This window comes from Lepisosteus oculatus, chromosome 4, assembly GCF_040954835.1.
Source record: "Lepisosteus oculatus isolate fLepOcu1 chromosome 4, fLepOcu1.hap2, whole genome shotgun sequence".
Classification (NCBI taxonomy): Eukaryota; Metazoa; Chordata; class Actinopteri; order Semionotiformes; family Lepisosteidae; genus Lepisosteus; species Lepisosteus oculatus.
In genome coordinates, this window is record NC_090699.1 from 8,919,707 (window position 1) to 8,937,092 (window position 17,386).

The window sequence follows — 17,386 nt, forward strand, 5'->3', positions numbered from 1 at the left end:
CATGTTTTCTTATTTTTATTTTGTAACATTATGAGCTTGTAGTTTCGATTTCAAAAAGAAGGTGATGTAAAAGTTTTACAAAGCCGGAACCGCTTGCACTCACGCATTAAAACTGCTGGTACAGTATTTGGGAGTTACAGACTCTCGTTTCCATAATGTTTACGCACGTGTTGTAAGTGTTCTGTGAAAGTCAATGAACTTTGATCCCACAGCTCCGTGAACAATGAAGTACAGTAGGAGGGCTGGGTTTGCTTTTCTTGTTTTTTATACAGTATGCGACGAGAGGTACTGCAAACTGGACACTGTTCCAAAAATTCCTTTCCTGCTACCCTCTATTCTAACACAACTCCTCTGCCTCTGTCTATGTAATGGCATTTTAGTCTCCAGAGTCTTGTAAAGGTCTCCACGACAGTACAGTATCTCTACTGACTGGTCTCAAACTTCTGCTCAGCTAGTTACTGATTAAGCTACAGTAAATGAAACTCTTTACAGTTAAACCTCTTCGAGCTCACCCTGATCGAAAATGAAAGTGTTTCTGTAGTCTCCATTTTGATAAAGAAAAGAACTTTAGAATTTCGTGTTTATTTTGTAAGGCTAGTAATTACATGATCTCTACAAATCAGAGATATTTACATAGTCTGTTTTTTTTTCTTTTGTATGTGGTTCCCAGATCTAGAATGTTGCCCTCGACCCTGAATGTCTCTCGTCACCCCTGGTTCCTTATTTTCCAAACACCCAAATAAAAAATGCTCGCCTTTCAAGCATGGGTAACATATCTCCCAAAAGCTTGACAAAAAGTGTTATTATTTCCAACATCGAAACAATCGAAAACTTCCTTTGCTGATATACCTCACATCTTTTTGTCACTAAGAATTTACTGTACAGTAAATCTGGACCGCACAACCAATTACGCTCTTGAATCAGCTCCAGATCTTTTTATTTGGAAAACCGTCAATATTAACCGACATTGTATGTCATTAGAGAACAAATGTTGAAAGAAGAGCAGCGATATAGTAATCTTAAGTAAAATGTTACCTGTTTTTATTCCTGGGGATCTGAAACAACGATTAATTAAATCTGTCCGGGAGATACAACTGTGCTCCAGATAACCGGAATGACTTAAGTCGAATCCAGCCCAGTGTGTCAGCAGCAACAGAAACCTTCAAATACAGTATGTGGCTCAGTTACACAGGAAAACAAAAGTAAAACGGCAGGAATGAAAACACATAATTCACGTCTCCCATTCTCAAAGTCTCCACCTTCATTTCCAGCATTCCCGTTGCCCTGTTCTAATAATAATAATAATAATAATAATAATAATAATAATAATAATAATAATAATGTGTTAGGTCATTTTTCTTTTACATCGATATGAAAAAATGACGTATTGGGAATTTTTGAGTGACAAAAAAAATTGACAGAGACATTCCAATGTTTTTTTTAATTTAGGTGTACTTTAAGTATTTGACTAGTCCACGGACTGGTCTAACTGAAGTTTAAAACGTTCTGCACGGCTAAATAATTTTATTTTGTTTTGAAATTTCTATACCAGTGTTTTTTTTACATACAATCTTAATTATTGTTTGACGACTTTAGGCTGACACGGTCTAGTTTAAAGTTACAGTGTAATGTGAGTCACTCTGCAGGAGCAAATACAGCAGCTGCTTAAGTTTTATTTTTCAAGCAGTCATACAAGATTTTTATGAAGAAATCTCAAGTTTTGTCACTGTAGATTTTGTTTTTTGAAAATACCCATATAAAACTGGTGTTATGTGGATTTTGTTCTGTATAAACAGTGCCAAAAATGAAGAAAAAAAACACTTTACTGAATACATTGCCCATATAATTCTACTTTATTTCCACAATGAATGTTGAAAATGAATATTGCTTGCACACTTGTACACAAGTTACATTAATTACTGCAAGTGTTTATGAAACAATGTAGTGGATATATCAAATTGTATTGTGGCTGGCTTTGTAATTACAGTATTTCTACACTCAGTAGACACATGACAAGAAAGTTTAATGTGTATTTTGTTGATTTTTCTTCCACTTTTATTATTAAAAATGCAGGGTTTTTTTTAACAAACTACATATAAACACATTTCAATTGCAAAGCTGTTACTGCTGAGGCACACTATTTACATTTTCTCTGTCACAGTATGTTGATATTGCCATAATACTCTGTTACAGTGGTCTGCTTCAATAAGCAATAATACCTAATGAAAATAGCAAATAATTGTTTCAATACATCACACAAAATACAAAACTACAGTCTGTTTTATTCTTTAAATATTAACAATGAACAGTTGGTTGTATTTTGTCTCCAGGATGAAAATCTATTTTTGTGCTCTTTATTTTCAGTCTGTTGGAGTCGGGTCTTGAGGTGTAGCACGTGTAGGGCGAGAGGCAGCGGACACTGGGAAATCCGCAGGGACGGGCACCAGCGCACACAGACAGACAGCGTGCTGTGGCAGGAAAGGTAACCAGGAAATAAGCACAGTTCGAGATCGTGGTCGAGCAGATGGGGGTCAAATCTGTTGGCTTTGACAACATAGCTACATCACTTCCTAAAGAACAGATTTTGGCAACGTGAAAGCAACAATCAATTCTACCTGAAACCTTTGGCATAATTTATATACAATTATATACAGGTAAGAGAATTTTCTTAACAATACCACATTTTAAGAAAGTTAGTCTAAGAGGGCTGTTTCAGTGATGGTGGTATTATTTCTCACAGGTATTTACTATGTGTTTTCATTGATGTATGTATGCATTTGTGTATTCATCTAACGTATTCATTAGTATGTATGTGTGTCGCCTCATTTTTTTTCAAAGGGGTACAGACTTCGGTTACAGTCTCCCCCAAGATGTGTAAGGACAGGACTGTTGAACCAGGCACAAGAATGCTACTGTCCTAAAATTTGTATCAAAGGCCTGAAAACCTGTTAGACTGGAAACTAGCAGTTGCTCTCTTACAATAAACTTACATATTTAGTTATATGTAACATTAAAATACAATTCAACGTTGGCCGAAACATTATGTTTTCTTTCTTCTTTTTTTCAGCATGGAACAAACCTATTACTTGTTCCTTTGCAGCCTACACATGCTGACGCAGCTACCCACCTTAAAATACAACTGATTTTAATATAAAGTAAGCTAGTGTTATAAATAAGACTATGTGGCAACTTAAACTAATCTACTTTAACAGTCAAACAGGATAAAAAAGTAAAGGGCTAAATTAAGAACATACTGAGGAATTTGCAAATGTTTGAATTATCCTTTACTGTTTTTAAGTGTGGTCAGATAAAGCCTGAAATATATCATTGGTAATTTATCAGACTGAGGGCAATACTCCCCCTTTCCTATTAGTCTGGTAAAGCAAAATTTACTTTATGTAAAACAAGGCCCGGTCACATTCTACGTTTAATATTATAGCTGATAAATGATGATTCTGAGAAGAACAATACACTTTGCACACATGAAATAGTTTTAAATGAAGATATAAAGAAAATGTGACATACAAACATATTTTCCCATATGAGATGAGCAGCACACTTTGCACACTAGTCTGACAGTACAGGTGATGATAGGATCAGAGGATCCTGGTCGTTGTTTCCAGGGGACAAGAATGGACGGACTGTCTTGTCAATATTCTCTTCAAATGTGTAAATGTGGGAGTGATCTACAGCATTATAGAAGCTGACTTTCATCCCTCTGTAGTCCACATGGACTCCCACTCTCTTGGGAATGGGAACTGAGATCACGGGTGTTTCATGGTCAGTCAGAGCTTCCAGTGTTTTTCCATTCCAAAGACCGAGGACAAAAAAGCCAGATTTAGGGCTCAGAGTTAGTTGTCCCTTCCTGGGAACTGAATCTTTAGCAACTCCCAGCTCCCAGTATTTCTTATTCTTAACATCCACCTCCCAGTAGTACCCCCACACAGCCCCCTCTGGCCTCTTGCCCAGGATATACGGCTCTTTATCAAACCGCTCTGGGGTGTCAGTGAGATTCTGGCGCTGCTCTGTCCACCTCACTGATCTGCCATCTTCTGACACTCTCAGGGAGGGGTTCATTGTGTCCTGATCCAGGGTCACTGGCACTGGGGGCAGGAGGAGAGAAACAAGGAGAGCATGTAGCACAAAGTGCAAAGACATCCTGGACCAGTTGAATGAAATGAAACCCTAACTCCATCAGCCTCACTGATCTGCCATCTTCTGAAACTCTCAGGTAGGGCTTCACAGTGTCTTTATATAGCATTGTTTTCACTGGAGCCACAAGGAGATAATGTTGAACAATGTGAATGACTTTCAGTCTCCTTTCTTAGACCAGCTAACCATAACACATAAAGGTGATATGTAAAATAATGTTTTTTATTATTGTTATAGAGAAACATGTTTAGATTTTCCCCGGTTCAGAAAAAAGATCTAAAGTATACTAGTTTGTCACTAGTATACTTTTAATACAGTCTTTGCTGTGCTCTTGAGATCCTTGTGATATTTCGAGCTCTGGTTGAATGATAAGTGTCGCAGTTTAAATCTCTCTCTCAATTCAATTCAAGGTGCTTTATTAGCATGACAGATGGGTACAATCAGTGTTGGGTATTTACTTTGCTTTGAGATGCCACTTTTAAAGGTGATATATAAAATCAAGGTTTTAACTTGCTTTAACTCCGCAAGTCTGAGTTCTTGTGTCTGTCCTATCCGAACCCGGAAGTATTAAAATATGTATCTTTATAGCAGGTGGTGTACAGCTTTTTAGTATAGATTACACTTTTCTAAAATGTATTTAAAATATAAAAACGATTACAATCTAACCTTTCCACGTTTGATCCCAAGATCCCAAGAAAAATAAATCTAAACGGGGAGAAAGCTATGCTGAAAGTTTATTAAGATACTTAGAAGACAAAGATATCAATTTATGTTGCATTTGTCTGATTGTGAATAAAAAAACACATATATTTAAACCTGCGTTTGCGATTTAAATCAAAACGCGATTTAAATCAATATAAATGTTTATATTGTAACGCATAGGTGACTATTCATTGTTATTAAAATGACTTAAATTTTCCCTTCAGTGGTAAAATTCCATATAAATATTCAATACTTAAACGGGCACAGTTAAGACATTAAATATACATGTACATACTGTATACAGTACAGTATACATGTTCCTAAATCAATATCTTCTATGAGCATGTGAAAGGCATGGTGAATCGATTCTCAAAAATTACTTTACTTTGCATGACAAATGCGTGATTGCGAAATGCTGTGGTGTTACTTTTACAAAGACGGTCAATTAAAAAAAAGAATGTGGACCAGGGTAATACTTTGAGTTTACAGTTTGTCCAAGGTCATTCATTATTAATACTGTAACGCTCAGGCAGGTGCCCGTGCCGCATTAGGTCGGCCCCCCACCGTCGGGGGCTCAAACCCGGAACTCCCGCGGCACTCAGCAGGGACCCAGCCCAGTGAGCCAAAGAGAGATCTCTCTCTCTGTAGTCCTGCTATCACAGGGAAGAGCGGTGACATCACCTGCTCTGGTACGCCGGCTCTAACTTCTTGCCGTCTGCCATAAGACTGTACAACGCATCCACCTTGCGTCTTGGCAGAGGCAACAGCGACAGTGACCTGTTTCTGGACTAAACGCATATACACATCTACTGCTACATCTGTTCTCTTTCTTTTTCTTTTTCCCGTTTACAGCCACTTTTGTGCAATATATGCCAGGGACCTGTGCAATACATTTATATTTATATTTATATCTATGGTTACATCTATATTTATATTCATACGTGTGATACGATTTTCTGTGTACTGTTCTGTTCTAGTTTCCTCTTGTGTGTCCGGACTGTGAGTAACTCTTGTATTGTATTGTATGTATTGTACTATTATTATATAATTCGTTACACTGTGGCTGTGTTGTGTGTGTTAAGCTGCTGTTGCACTGCAATTTCCCTCACGGGATCAATAAAGTATCTATCTATCTAACACAGTGCCTGTCGGCCGTAAGCGTTACAATACTATTAGTAATATCTTCGTTAAAGACTTTGATGGCGACAGCTCAAACATGAGAGGTTGAGCTTTATTAGCTCCACCTTGCGGAAATTCCGGATACTATTATTTTACTTGCGGTATTATAGGAGAATTAAGGTAACTCGCGGTAGACTGCGTAAAGCGCACTGCAAAATAATGCGGTATCGCCCGTTCATTTTGAATGGCTGCATCTGTACAAGACACTTACAGTACACACAAATATTTTAAAGTAAATAGTACTTTGCCTGAAAAAGTAAAACTAATTCATACATAAAATCAAGTGAGCTCAACACTTCTCCATGCAGTTTACATATTGTATAACATATGACATTTTAATGACTCCAAGATTTCATATAATCCTTTAAATGAGCAATTAGTCAGTGTCCATGAGGTCCAACAGACAGTGCAACTGAAACTCATGGAGCTTCCAGGATGGAAAAACAAGGCTCTGGGAGTCACTGGATGTTACTGTACTTGTCACGATACTGAAGAACAACAAAGCCCTGAGGCAGTCAAATATGTGACACCTCCTAAATTGCTTAAAGACCTATTTCTGCTTCTTAGGTTAGTTCATAGCTGGTTTGGCCCCTATCATTCTGACTAATAATTCAGAAATTTAAGACAATATCAAGAAGTGCTCTTGACACTTTTATAATGCCTCCTGCTCTACATGGCTCAGTTCCCTCTTGTCTTCAGTATCTACATCACCACATGGCCAGATCATCTGTCCCCTTGTTCACATTTGATCTGACGTCACACAGAGTAATGTACAGACTAAGGCACATAGAATTAGGTGTTATTAATCTCACAGGCTGTTAACTCTTAACAACCTGTAATTGTTATACATTAGAACAAGTAATAGGTTTATTCCATGCTGAAAAAAAGAAGAAAGAGAACACAACGTTTCGGCCGTGGAGCCTTCTTCAGGTGTGAGAGAGACAGGGCAGTAGGCAAAGGTAAAGTAGCTGGAGAACAAAGGTTGGGAGGGAGGAGGAGTGAGAGGCGGGAGCAGGGGACAGAAAGAGAGGCCAATCAAGAGGTGTGAAGTCAGAATGGGTGCAGAGAGGTGTGAAATGAAACTTCCAATGAATGGAGAAAATTTAAAAGAACAGTAATCTGTCGTTAAGGGAAGGGAGAATGTGTGATCCTAACTGCAGAATAATTTTAGTTTCGGTGGTCTTTCTGATGTATGAGTTCGGAAAACCGTCTTTGAGAACGCAGACGGAGAGATTAGAGTGGTCGTGGCCGTCAGAGGTGAAATGAGAAACAATGGGCTTGGAGAGATCTTTAATCTTCACAGCCCTGACGTGTTCTCTGAAGCGGTCTCCGAGTCTCCTTCCTGTTTCACCAATGTAGATGGCTGGGCATTTACTGCAAGAGATACAGTAAATAAGGTTGCTGGAGGTACAAGATGCTGTCTGGGTGATCCGGAATTGTCCTGAGGGGCCTTGAATGAGTGTGGTGGTGGCTGTGTACTTGCAGGTGATACAGCGAGCTCTGTTGCAAGGGAAAGTGCCTGGTGTGGATGGTTGTTGAGGGCGGTCAAGGGAGCTGTGAACAAGGAGGTTACGCAGATTAGGTGGTCGGCGATATGAGATGATAGGGCGATCAGAAAAGAGGGCCCCAATGGAGGGATCATCCTGTAGGATGGAAAAATTCTGGTTAATGGTCCTGGGGATAGGAAGTGTGTTAGGGTGGTAAGGAAGCACCAAGGGAATGCGGTTGTTACGGCGGGAGTTCCTGATCGGGTTGATGGTCCGGGGGGTGTTTTTGGCTCGGGCAAGGGCCCTGTCAATCACACTGCTGGGATATCCTCTGTTGATAAAAAATGAGTACATTTCGAGGGCTTGGTTCTCGAAGTCGATGTCGTCGCTGCATAGTCTTCGTAACCTAAGGAACTGTGAAAAAGGAAGAGAGTTTTTAGTGTGGTTGGGGTGAAATGAGCTGTACAGGAGGTAGCTGTGTGAATCCGTGGGTTTGTAATAAACTGAAGTGGAAAGTCGGGGGTAGTTGATAGACAAGTGGATGTCTAGAAACGGAAGAGTGGTGGAAGATATGTGAACTGTATATTTGAGGGACGGGTGGAAGTTGGTGAAATGGTGCAGGAAGAACTCGAGCTGATCGTTGGAGCATGTGGCGGCACCGACGCAATCATCAATATATCGTTTGTAGAGGTCAGGGACATAGCCAGTGTAGGAGGCGAAGAAGCGTTCTTCTACCCAGCCGACAAAAATGTTGGCATAGCTGGGTCCCATTCTGGTGCCCATGGCAACTCCACTGACCTGTTGGTAAAAAAGATTATTGAAAGAGAATGCGGAAAAAGATTATTGAAAGAGAATCCTTGTTCACAGCTCCCTTGACCGCCCTCAACAACCATCCACACCAGGCACTTTCCCTTGCAACAGAGCTCGCTGTATCACCTGCAAGTACACAGCCACCACCACACTCATTCAAGGCCCCTCAGGACAATTCCGGATCACCCAGACAGCATCTTGTACCTCCAGCAACCTTATTTACTGTATCTCTTGCAGTAAATGCCCAGCCATCTACATTGGTGAAACAGGAAGGAGACTCGGAGACCGCTTCAGAGAACACGTCAGGGCTGTGAAGATTAAAGATCTCTCCAAGCCCATTGTTTCTCATTTCACCTCTGACGGCCACGACCACTCTAATCTCTCCGTCTGCGTTCTCAAAGACGGTTTTCCGAACTCATACATCAGAAAGACCACCGAAACTAAAATTATTCTGCAGTTAGGATCACACATTCTCCCTTCCCTTAACGACAGATTACTGTTCTTTTAAATTTTCTCCATTCATTGGAAGTTTCATTTCACACCTCTCTGCACCCATTCTGACTTCACACCTCTTGATTGGCCTCTCTTTCTGTCCCCTGCTCCCGCCTCTCACTCCTCCTCCCTCCCAACCTTTGTTCTCCAGATACTTTACCTTTGCCTACTGCCCTGTCTCTCTCACACCTGAAGAAGGCTCCACGGCCGAAACGTTGTGTTCTCTTTCTTCTTTTTTTCAGCATGGAATAAACCTATTACTTGTTCCTTTGCAGCCTACGCATGCTGACGCAGCTACCCACCTGAATTGTTATACATTATATAATTATATTTATAATTTTTAAAAACCTTGGTGCAACAAAATGAATTCTAAAGTTAGCGTTTTGTTAGCATTTGCTCATACCAGTAGAATGACTTCAGAGCAACCCTCAGCTGAACCTGAGAAAGGAAGATACTGTACCTACACGTCATATAAAGAGAAGTTAATTTTAGAATTGCCTAGAAATCCTGGATTCTATTCCTAACTACTGTCTTTAACTTTAACATATATATTTGATAATTTTTCAAATGAAATAGAATACAGTAAATAGGGTTTTTATACAAACCGTCCAGTAAAATATTCCAGAAACCAAATTGTTTTTACCTTCTCCATTCCATTTTGTCTTTCAATAAACTCCCATACTTCCCATCTGTCCATGCCCAACAAAACAAACAATCTTGGTTTCTAAATGTACCTTTTAACAATTTTAATGATTAATATGGCTGAGGTTTTTATCCAAAGTGACACACATTTTCATCCCTTTACACAGCAGGGTATGTGACTAGAGTGATTTAGGTGAAGTTCCTTGTTCAAATGTACAACAGTAGTGACTTTCCTAGAATTCATACCTACTGTACACCCCTCCAGTTCTAAATCAAGAATAAAACTATTCCTCCACACTTCAATTCAAAATTGAAAATAACCTTACAACCTTGAACAAACCTGTATCTGCTGTACTTCAAAACTTTAAGCAAACTAAGACAAAATTAATAATAATTCTGAGACAGGAATAAAAAGAAATACCTGTCATGGCACATCTCACTGCAATATCTAGAAGAGAGAAATCCACTATTAGCTCATACACTAAAAAGAGATTATACATTTTCAAAACTTTCTAAGAAATAATGCCATTTAGTTTGACCTTTATTTTACAGAGGGATATACTGTATGCATTTCTCTCTTATAACGAAAATTATTGCCTTTCAAAAGTGAAGCCAAGATTAATTGTATAAGACTTTTGCAAAAAGTATTTTTGGAGTTGAGACAATAATGTTCCTCAAAATCTTATAATTAGGTTTAATTTGAGAAATAAGTTCCTGTATTTTATAACACAAATTGATATTTGCAAAGGAATTTAGCAAGGAAACAGTCGACCTGGCAAATATTTGATGAGCACTGTAAATCATGTCTAAATGCATATATGCAAATGCAATTTAAATATTCAGATGACAAAACACAATTGATGTAAAATATGAATTATAAAGCTCAATAACAAAATCAAGGTCTCAAAGATCTATTATAAACAAAGGACAGGTGTATTAATAAGCATAGAGACTAGTAACATTTCAAAACATTTAAAGTGAAGGTTATAATATTTGTTCTTATCAATGAAAAGCAGCAATATCACAATCCAGAACATGTGGCTTTAGGTCTATTGATCTGACCAGGTAGGTGACTGTCTTTTCTATCCAGGTGCTCTGATAACAGGGACATCAATGAACATCCTTCTATTGAACACCAGGCTCAGTCATGCACAATCCAAATTGCTACAGAAAACTTTAAAATGATGGCTTAAAATGATCGGTGTAGATAAATACAATTGATGATATAACACTGCAAGTTGGACAGGAACTTTCTCCCCATGCAGCTTTTTATCCTGTTCTCTAAGCTCTGTTACACACTTATCTATAAATTTAAATTAAAAATTCTAAGTTGACTGAAGGTTGTGTAAACTAAACCTGTACTGTAGAAATAATACACAAAACTGCAATGGGCACTGTACCTTTCTCATTCTGCAGTTTCTTCTTCTGTTCTTCAAGCTCTGCTACACGCTTCTCTACAAACACAAACAACAAGAGTATGACAGAGTATGATACCGTATATCACCTGGCTCTTTGTGGCAGGATGTAAAATTTAGGTTTTAAGAGCCTGAAAGCAGTTATTATGTAAAGTTTCACAGCTGCCTCTTAAAGAAAACAAAACAAGTCTCATCACGATTTGGGCAACTACCTTCATTTACATTCGTGATCTAACTTCATAAACTTTGCTCCCCTGTCATTCCCACTCAGCTCTTGAAGGAAACCAGGAAACATGAGCTTTTACAGCACAGGTGATTTTTTTTGTAACTGCGCATGCCTTGGTCCAGGTACTGTGTTGTCAGCAGCCACGCTTGCTCAGTGTCAAAATGGCTCTACTGGGACACCACAAGAGTCTTCTGTTCAGAAATGTAGATTCCCTCGTGCAGGCCTAAACAAATGACTGGCTGGTGTTTTTGTAGCAACTACAGCTGAATGGGAGGGGTGTCATACAGAGATAGTTGAAAGGAGATGCAGATGTTTAGAGTTTCAAAACAGAGATCGTGAAAGGATTTTATTACTGTACTCCGGAAGAAATGTAAAAAATAATAAAGATCAACAATTATACCTGAGTTAGAGCACACTAGTGGAAACTAAGATAAATAAAAGAGAAATGTGTCAGACTTGAATTGTGCCTGATATATATATATATTCTTATCAATGGGAAGCTGTTGTTCATGTTAAATACTACACTTCCTGCCACTTTCAAACTCCCTTTGCTTTCTCCTTCATAGGTGAAGCAGACTCCAGCAATAAATTATGCTGCAAAATATATAGCATATATATAAATTTAAGAAAATGGGTACAGGCTGAAAAGACCAGGAATATTGTGTAATAAGTAAAATACACTTTAGACAAACAGATGACCGATCAGTACTTACTGTTCTCATCACGCAGCTCTTTATTCTGTTGTTCAAGATCTGCTACTCTCTTCTCTATACATACAGAGAACAGGAGTTAACAACAGAGCATGATATACTCCTCAGTGAGGACATGAGTACTGAGGTAGCTGTGTTTAACAATAGGAAACGCTTCATTAATGTAACAGAATGTGTCATCCATCCATTTTCTAACTACTCCTTCCAATTTAGGGTCAGGGGGAGACAGAGCTTATTTCGGCAAGCAAGAGGGGCAAGGCAGGGCACACAATGACACAAACCCACACCAAGGCCAGGTTTCCCAGAAACCAATTAACCTACCAGTATGTCTCTGGAATATGCGAGCTAACTAGAGCCCCTGGAGGAAACTCACATGAACACAGTAATATCCTAATATCCGAAATCCAAAGGGCAGGTGATAGTCAAGACCGGGTAGAGACAATACAGAGAGACAACCAATCCAAAAGCGCAAAGGCGGAGATGTGGTCAGAATCTAGCGAGATTCAGGAAGTAAAGACTAGAACAAGCTCTAGAAAGAGGGTACACGCACTAGGGAGCTCCAGGGAGAATCCGAAATAGTGAGTAAGGTAAAGGAAAAGAGGAGGGTTTAAATAGTGACGGGACTGAAAGGCGATAGGAAGATTAGTTGCGGTCTGAGCGTCTGTTTAAGTGAGTGCACGTGGGAATGTGACGGCATTTGTGAGAGCGTGTGGAATGCGTGACAGTGCTAGTGCATGTGGAATGCATGTGTCACGAAGCGATCTTTCAGGACCCTATGCATACAACACAATCTGGGGGGGAGTGAGGAAAACATGGGGAAAGAGGCATGCTAGGGGCTGGAAGGAAAACAGGGGGCGTGTCCACGGTGCGCTGGTGTTCAGGGGAGGTGTGGCCGAGGCAAACAGTCCAAGGGAGTCCGAGGCAAATCCGAGAGTGTAGCAAATGCCCAAGACCGGGTAATCCATCCTGACAGACAAACAGTGTTAATAGCCGGAGCGGGATCAGTAGGTCAGGATGCTGTGATGAAGCCTGTGCCATCGAGTCGCTCCTGGACTCGTGGGTAGGCGGACTTCCAGGCGTCCATCTTCCAAAGCTGAGCCCAGATAGGTAGGAATGTCTGGCTTATATAGCATGGGGGCTGGAACCAGAGGCAAGTGCGGGAGATGAGTATAAAACAAGGAAGGGCTGGAGCATCCTTGAGAGGAGGGGTTTACGAACATGACAGCATGACACAGCAATGCTAACCGCTGCACCACTGTGGTAACCCAGAAAGTGTAATATCTTTTCTTATGACTGTACTGTACAACCACACTGTTAATGATGCTACTTTTCAAACACACAGAAAATACACCAGTACACCAGTACTGTACTGTCATCGTACAGCTCTTTAACCTGTTTCTCAAGCTCTGACATTCTCCTCTCTACAAACACAGAACCCAGGAGTTAACAACAGAGCACAATACACTCATGGGAGAGATCACGAGTACTAACACTAAAACACTAAAACACTAAAAAACACTTCACTAAAGAAAAAAAAGTGTAATATCTGTTCTTATTCCTGCAAAACCACACTGTTAATGATACTACAGTTCAAATGCACACAAAACAGAACAGTACTTACTGTCATCATCATGCAGCTCTTTATTCTGTTGTTCAAGATCTGCTATTCTTGCTACAAATACAGACAACAGGAGATAAGAACAGAGCATGATACAGTCATCAGTGAGTGATGAGGGCAGTTGTGTCTAGCAGTAAAAGATAACTTCATTAATCTAATAGAAGGCGTAACATCTAGTCTGCTAGATCCACCTACTTCTCTCACATCATTGAAAACCACCAAAACAATCCCAGACATCTTTTCTCCACCATCAACAGACTGCTCAAGCCAAACTGCCCCACCACATTACCTGCCTCATCACAACTTTGCAACACATTTTTAGATTTCTTTAGTTCTAAGATTGACAACATCCGGCATCACATTCTCTCCACTACGGATATAATTTCCACACCTCCTCCCTCCTCATCCAACTTCTCTGGTTCCCGTCTCTCCAGCTTCTCTCTTCTTGACTCAGCATCCCTAAACAAACTAGTTACGCGCATGAAACCCACCACATCTATTTTAGATCCCATTCCCACCACTTTATTCCAGTCCTGTTTCTCTTCTCTCTGTCCCATTGTCCTCAATATAATACACGAATCCTTGAGAACCGGCATTGTACCAACGGTCCTCAAAACTGCTGCTATTACCCCAGTGCCAAAGAAGCCTAACATGGCTCTCGACAATCTTAACAACTTTCGCCCCATCTCCAACTTACCCTTTCTCTCTAAAATTCTAGAACGTGCTGTCACACTTCAGTTACATAACCACCTCATGACAAACAACCTTTTCGAACCCTTCCAATCTGGCTTCCGTCAACTTCACAGCACAGAAACCGCCCTAGTCAAAGTCACTAACGATCTCCTAATAGCTTCTGATTCTGGTTCTCTTTCCATACTCATCCTTCTTGATCTCAGTGCTGCCTTTGACACTGTTGACCATAACATCTTGCTTTCTCGTCTCGAGACTGTGTTTGGAGTCTCTGACACTGCCCTCAAATGGTTTAAGTCTTACCTCACTGATCGCTGTCACTTTGTCTCTCTCAATGGGTACAGGTCTGAAATCGGTCTTGTCAAGTCTGGTGTCCCCCAGGGCTCAATACTGGGCCCCTTGCTCTTCAGCATTTACATGTTCCCACTTGGTCAGCTTTTAAGATCACATGGCCTCAGCTTTCATTTTTACGCTGACGATACTCAAATATACATCCATACCAAACCCGACACTGACGTGGCTGTCTCTATTCTATCTAACTGCATCTCTGACATAAAAATTTGGATGACTCAAAACTTCCTTCATCTTAACTGTGACAAGACTGAGGTCATGCTTATTGGTACCCCCCATCAACTTCGTAAAGCCAGTCCTGTAACCCTGTCTGTAGATGGCTCTGTACTAGAGCTTCAATCAAAATTGAAAAACCTTGGGGTTATATTCGATTCTGGCTTAACATTCGACCCACATGTACAGCATACTGTCAAAACATCTTTTTTTCACCTTAGAAATATCGCAAGACTACGCCCTATGCTATCATTAACTGTGGCTGAAAAGCTGATCAACATATTTGTATTCTCCCGAATTGACTACTGCAATGCTCTGCTCCCTGGTGTATCTAAATCTACTCTGAACAAGCTGCAGTATGTCCAAAATTCAGCAGCCAGAATCCTGACCAGGTCTAGTACAAGTGTTCACATTACTCCTATCCTCGAGTCCTTGCACTGGCTTCCGGTCAAATTCCGCGTAGACTTTAAAATCCTCATGCTCACCTACAAGGCTTTACATGGCTTGGCACCTCAATACCTGTCTGAACTTTTATCGCCCTACTCCCCACCTCGCAACCTCCGCTCTTCAAATTCTGCTCTCCTTACTGTCCCCCAAGCCCGTCTACATTGTATGGGCGACAGGGCCTTCTCCTGCTATGCCCCCAAGCTCTGGAACTCTTTGCCCAAGGATATTAGAGAGTCACCTTCTCTAAACTCCTTCAAATCCAGACTCAAAACCTTCTTCTTCAGAAAAGCCTTTACTTAACTGGTTCCATTCTTCACCCCTCTGCTCTTCTTAATACCATCTTCCACGGTCTCCTCTATCTTTATTGTTGTATTGTTGTAATTATAATTGTGTCCTGTCTTGTGAAATTTTCTTATTTATTGTTTAGTCTTCTTATTTATTGTTATTGTCATCCTGTAAAGCGCTTTGAGAAGCCACCTTTAAAGGCGCTATATAAAATAAAGTTTATTATTATTATTATTATTATTACATCTTTAGAACCCCATTGCTAATGACAGTACACTTCAAACACACTGGAAACAGAACAGTACTTCATCATCACACAGATCTTTATTCTGTTTTTCAAGCTCTGCTATTTTCCTCTCTACAATTACAGACAACAGGAGCCAAAATATTGATATGTTATAGGTGAAGGGAACTGAAATCTTTCTCATTAGAAACTGTGAAGAGAGTAAGTTTGTGTTCACAGTGCTTGAAGATTTTGGCACAATCGGTCCAAATGAGCCATTTATATTTAAGAAGTAAAAGAGTCTCCTGGGTAAAGAGACCTGGAACGGGAGAAAGGAGGAAGATAAACAGCAGAGTTTTGTTTAAAAATACAAAGAGTCTAATATCTATGGACTGGAAAATCCTACTGGAGATACTGAAGTGTGATCATACTGTATCTCCACTCACTGTCTTCCTTCTGACTTTGAGAGATGTCATGAAGAAACTCATTGCAGGTACTGAAATTCTTTAGTCTTCAGACAGAGTTGAATTCAATAATCTTCTTTTGAATAGTGATACAGTGCTCAGTGAGAACATGACTTCTCAGAGGTTTAATAATTAGTTTAATAATCATCTCTTTTATGTACTCAAAATAATAATGACAGCAAAGTTTTTTATATGTGTTTACATAATTGATTTGAAATTTTGATATTTTCAGGATTAAAAACATTTATTTTATACAATTAACTATTTTATGTAGATGTAAAAATAAGCATTGAAATGAAGGCTGATTACATACACAAAGAGTATTTTGCAGAGATCACTGAGTCTTATGGAATGCTCATGATTTTGAACAATTCATGTTTACTCAGCCAAGCCTATAAAAATATGAATGAAGTCTTACACTACAGTAACAGCTTGTGTTATTTAGTGAGTTTAGTCATTTACAAAACTTACCACCAATTCCACAACAATCCTATGAAAACGAGAGGATAAAATATCATATCAGACAATTATTTAAATTAATTTCTAATGTGCTTAACTTGGGATAACTGAAAGACTGGCTTGAACTTTCTGACTAAAAATTATTGTCTCATTGAATGAGTTAAAAGACGTGCATAAAATGTCTTCAGTGTTCATATTAGGCCTTTCTGGAAATGCTCTATAACTGCTGTTTAAAATGTATTTCATACATTTCATACATCAACAAAATGACTTATTTAAATAAAATATAAAATAATATCTTTATCATGGAAAACCAATCCATTGCACCAAACCTCCTGAAATGTATAAAGGATCTCTATTGATTAGATAAGTGAATGTCTAGGTTGTATTAAAGAAAAACAATCTTAAAGCACTGGATACATATTCCATACAAATCACATCAAATAAATATTGTTTCCAGCCTGCTTTGTTGAAATTACTAAATTTAAGATATTTGCAAAAGCTTCAACTTTACTGGTCTGAACTCACCATTATTCAGAAGAGTATCGTCTCCAGGAACTAAAAATGTAAAGGAAAGTCAACTGTAAAAAACTTTATAAAGTATGGCGAGTTCTCTGTAATGAAATAAAATTGATCAATTGTTAAATTGATCTCATGCTAAATTACTACCAACACAAAATAAGCAGGGAAGTGTCACAAGTATTTTAGGATCCTACGTACTACAGACAGCTAGTCTGCTAGTCTGCTAGTTTAGTTTATTTTGGGGGCATTATTTTTGAGTTTGCGATGTCTATTTTAAAAATAGGGTAATGTAAAACTTT

General features: G+C 39.2%; 1 protein-coding gene across 1 annotated transcript in view; it reads right to left on the minus strand.

The window, feature by feature from the left end:
• Positions 1 to 17,130, minus strand: part of LOC138238318 (E3 ubiquitin-protein ligase TRIM21-like) — a 31,883-nt gene extending 14,753 nt beyond the window's left edge. Inside the window, exons 1-5 of the mRNA XM_069188580.1 lie at positions 17,094 to 17,130; positions 13,437 to 13,487; positions 11,819 to 11,872; positions 10,865 to 10,918; positions 9,886 to 9,912 (exon numbers count right to left, since the gene is read on the minus strand). Coding sequence (XP_069044681.1) covers positions 9,886 to 9,892 — 7 coding nt within the window. The 5' untranslated portion in view covers positions 9,893 to 9,912; positions 10,865 to 10,918; positions 11,819 to 11,872; positions 13,437 to 13,487; positions 17,094 to 17,130. The remainder of the gene's footprint in view (positions 1 to 9,885; positions 9,913 to 10,864; positions 10,919 to 11,818; positions 11,873 to 13,436; positions 13,488 to 17,093) is intronic.
• Positions 17,131 to 17,386: the final 256 nt, after the last annotated feature.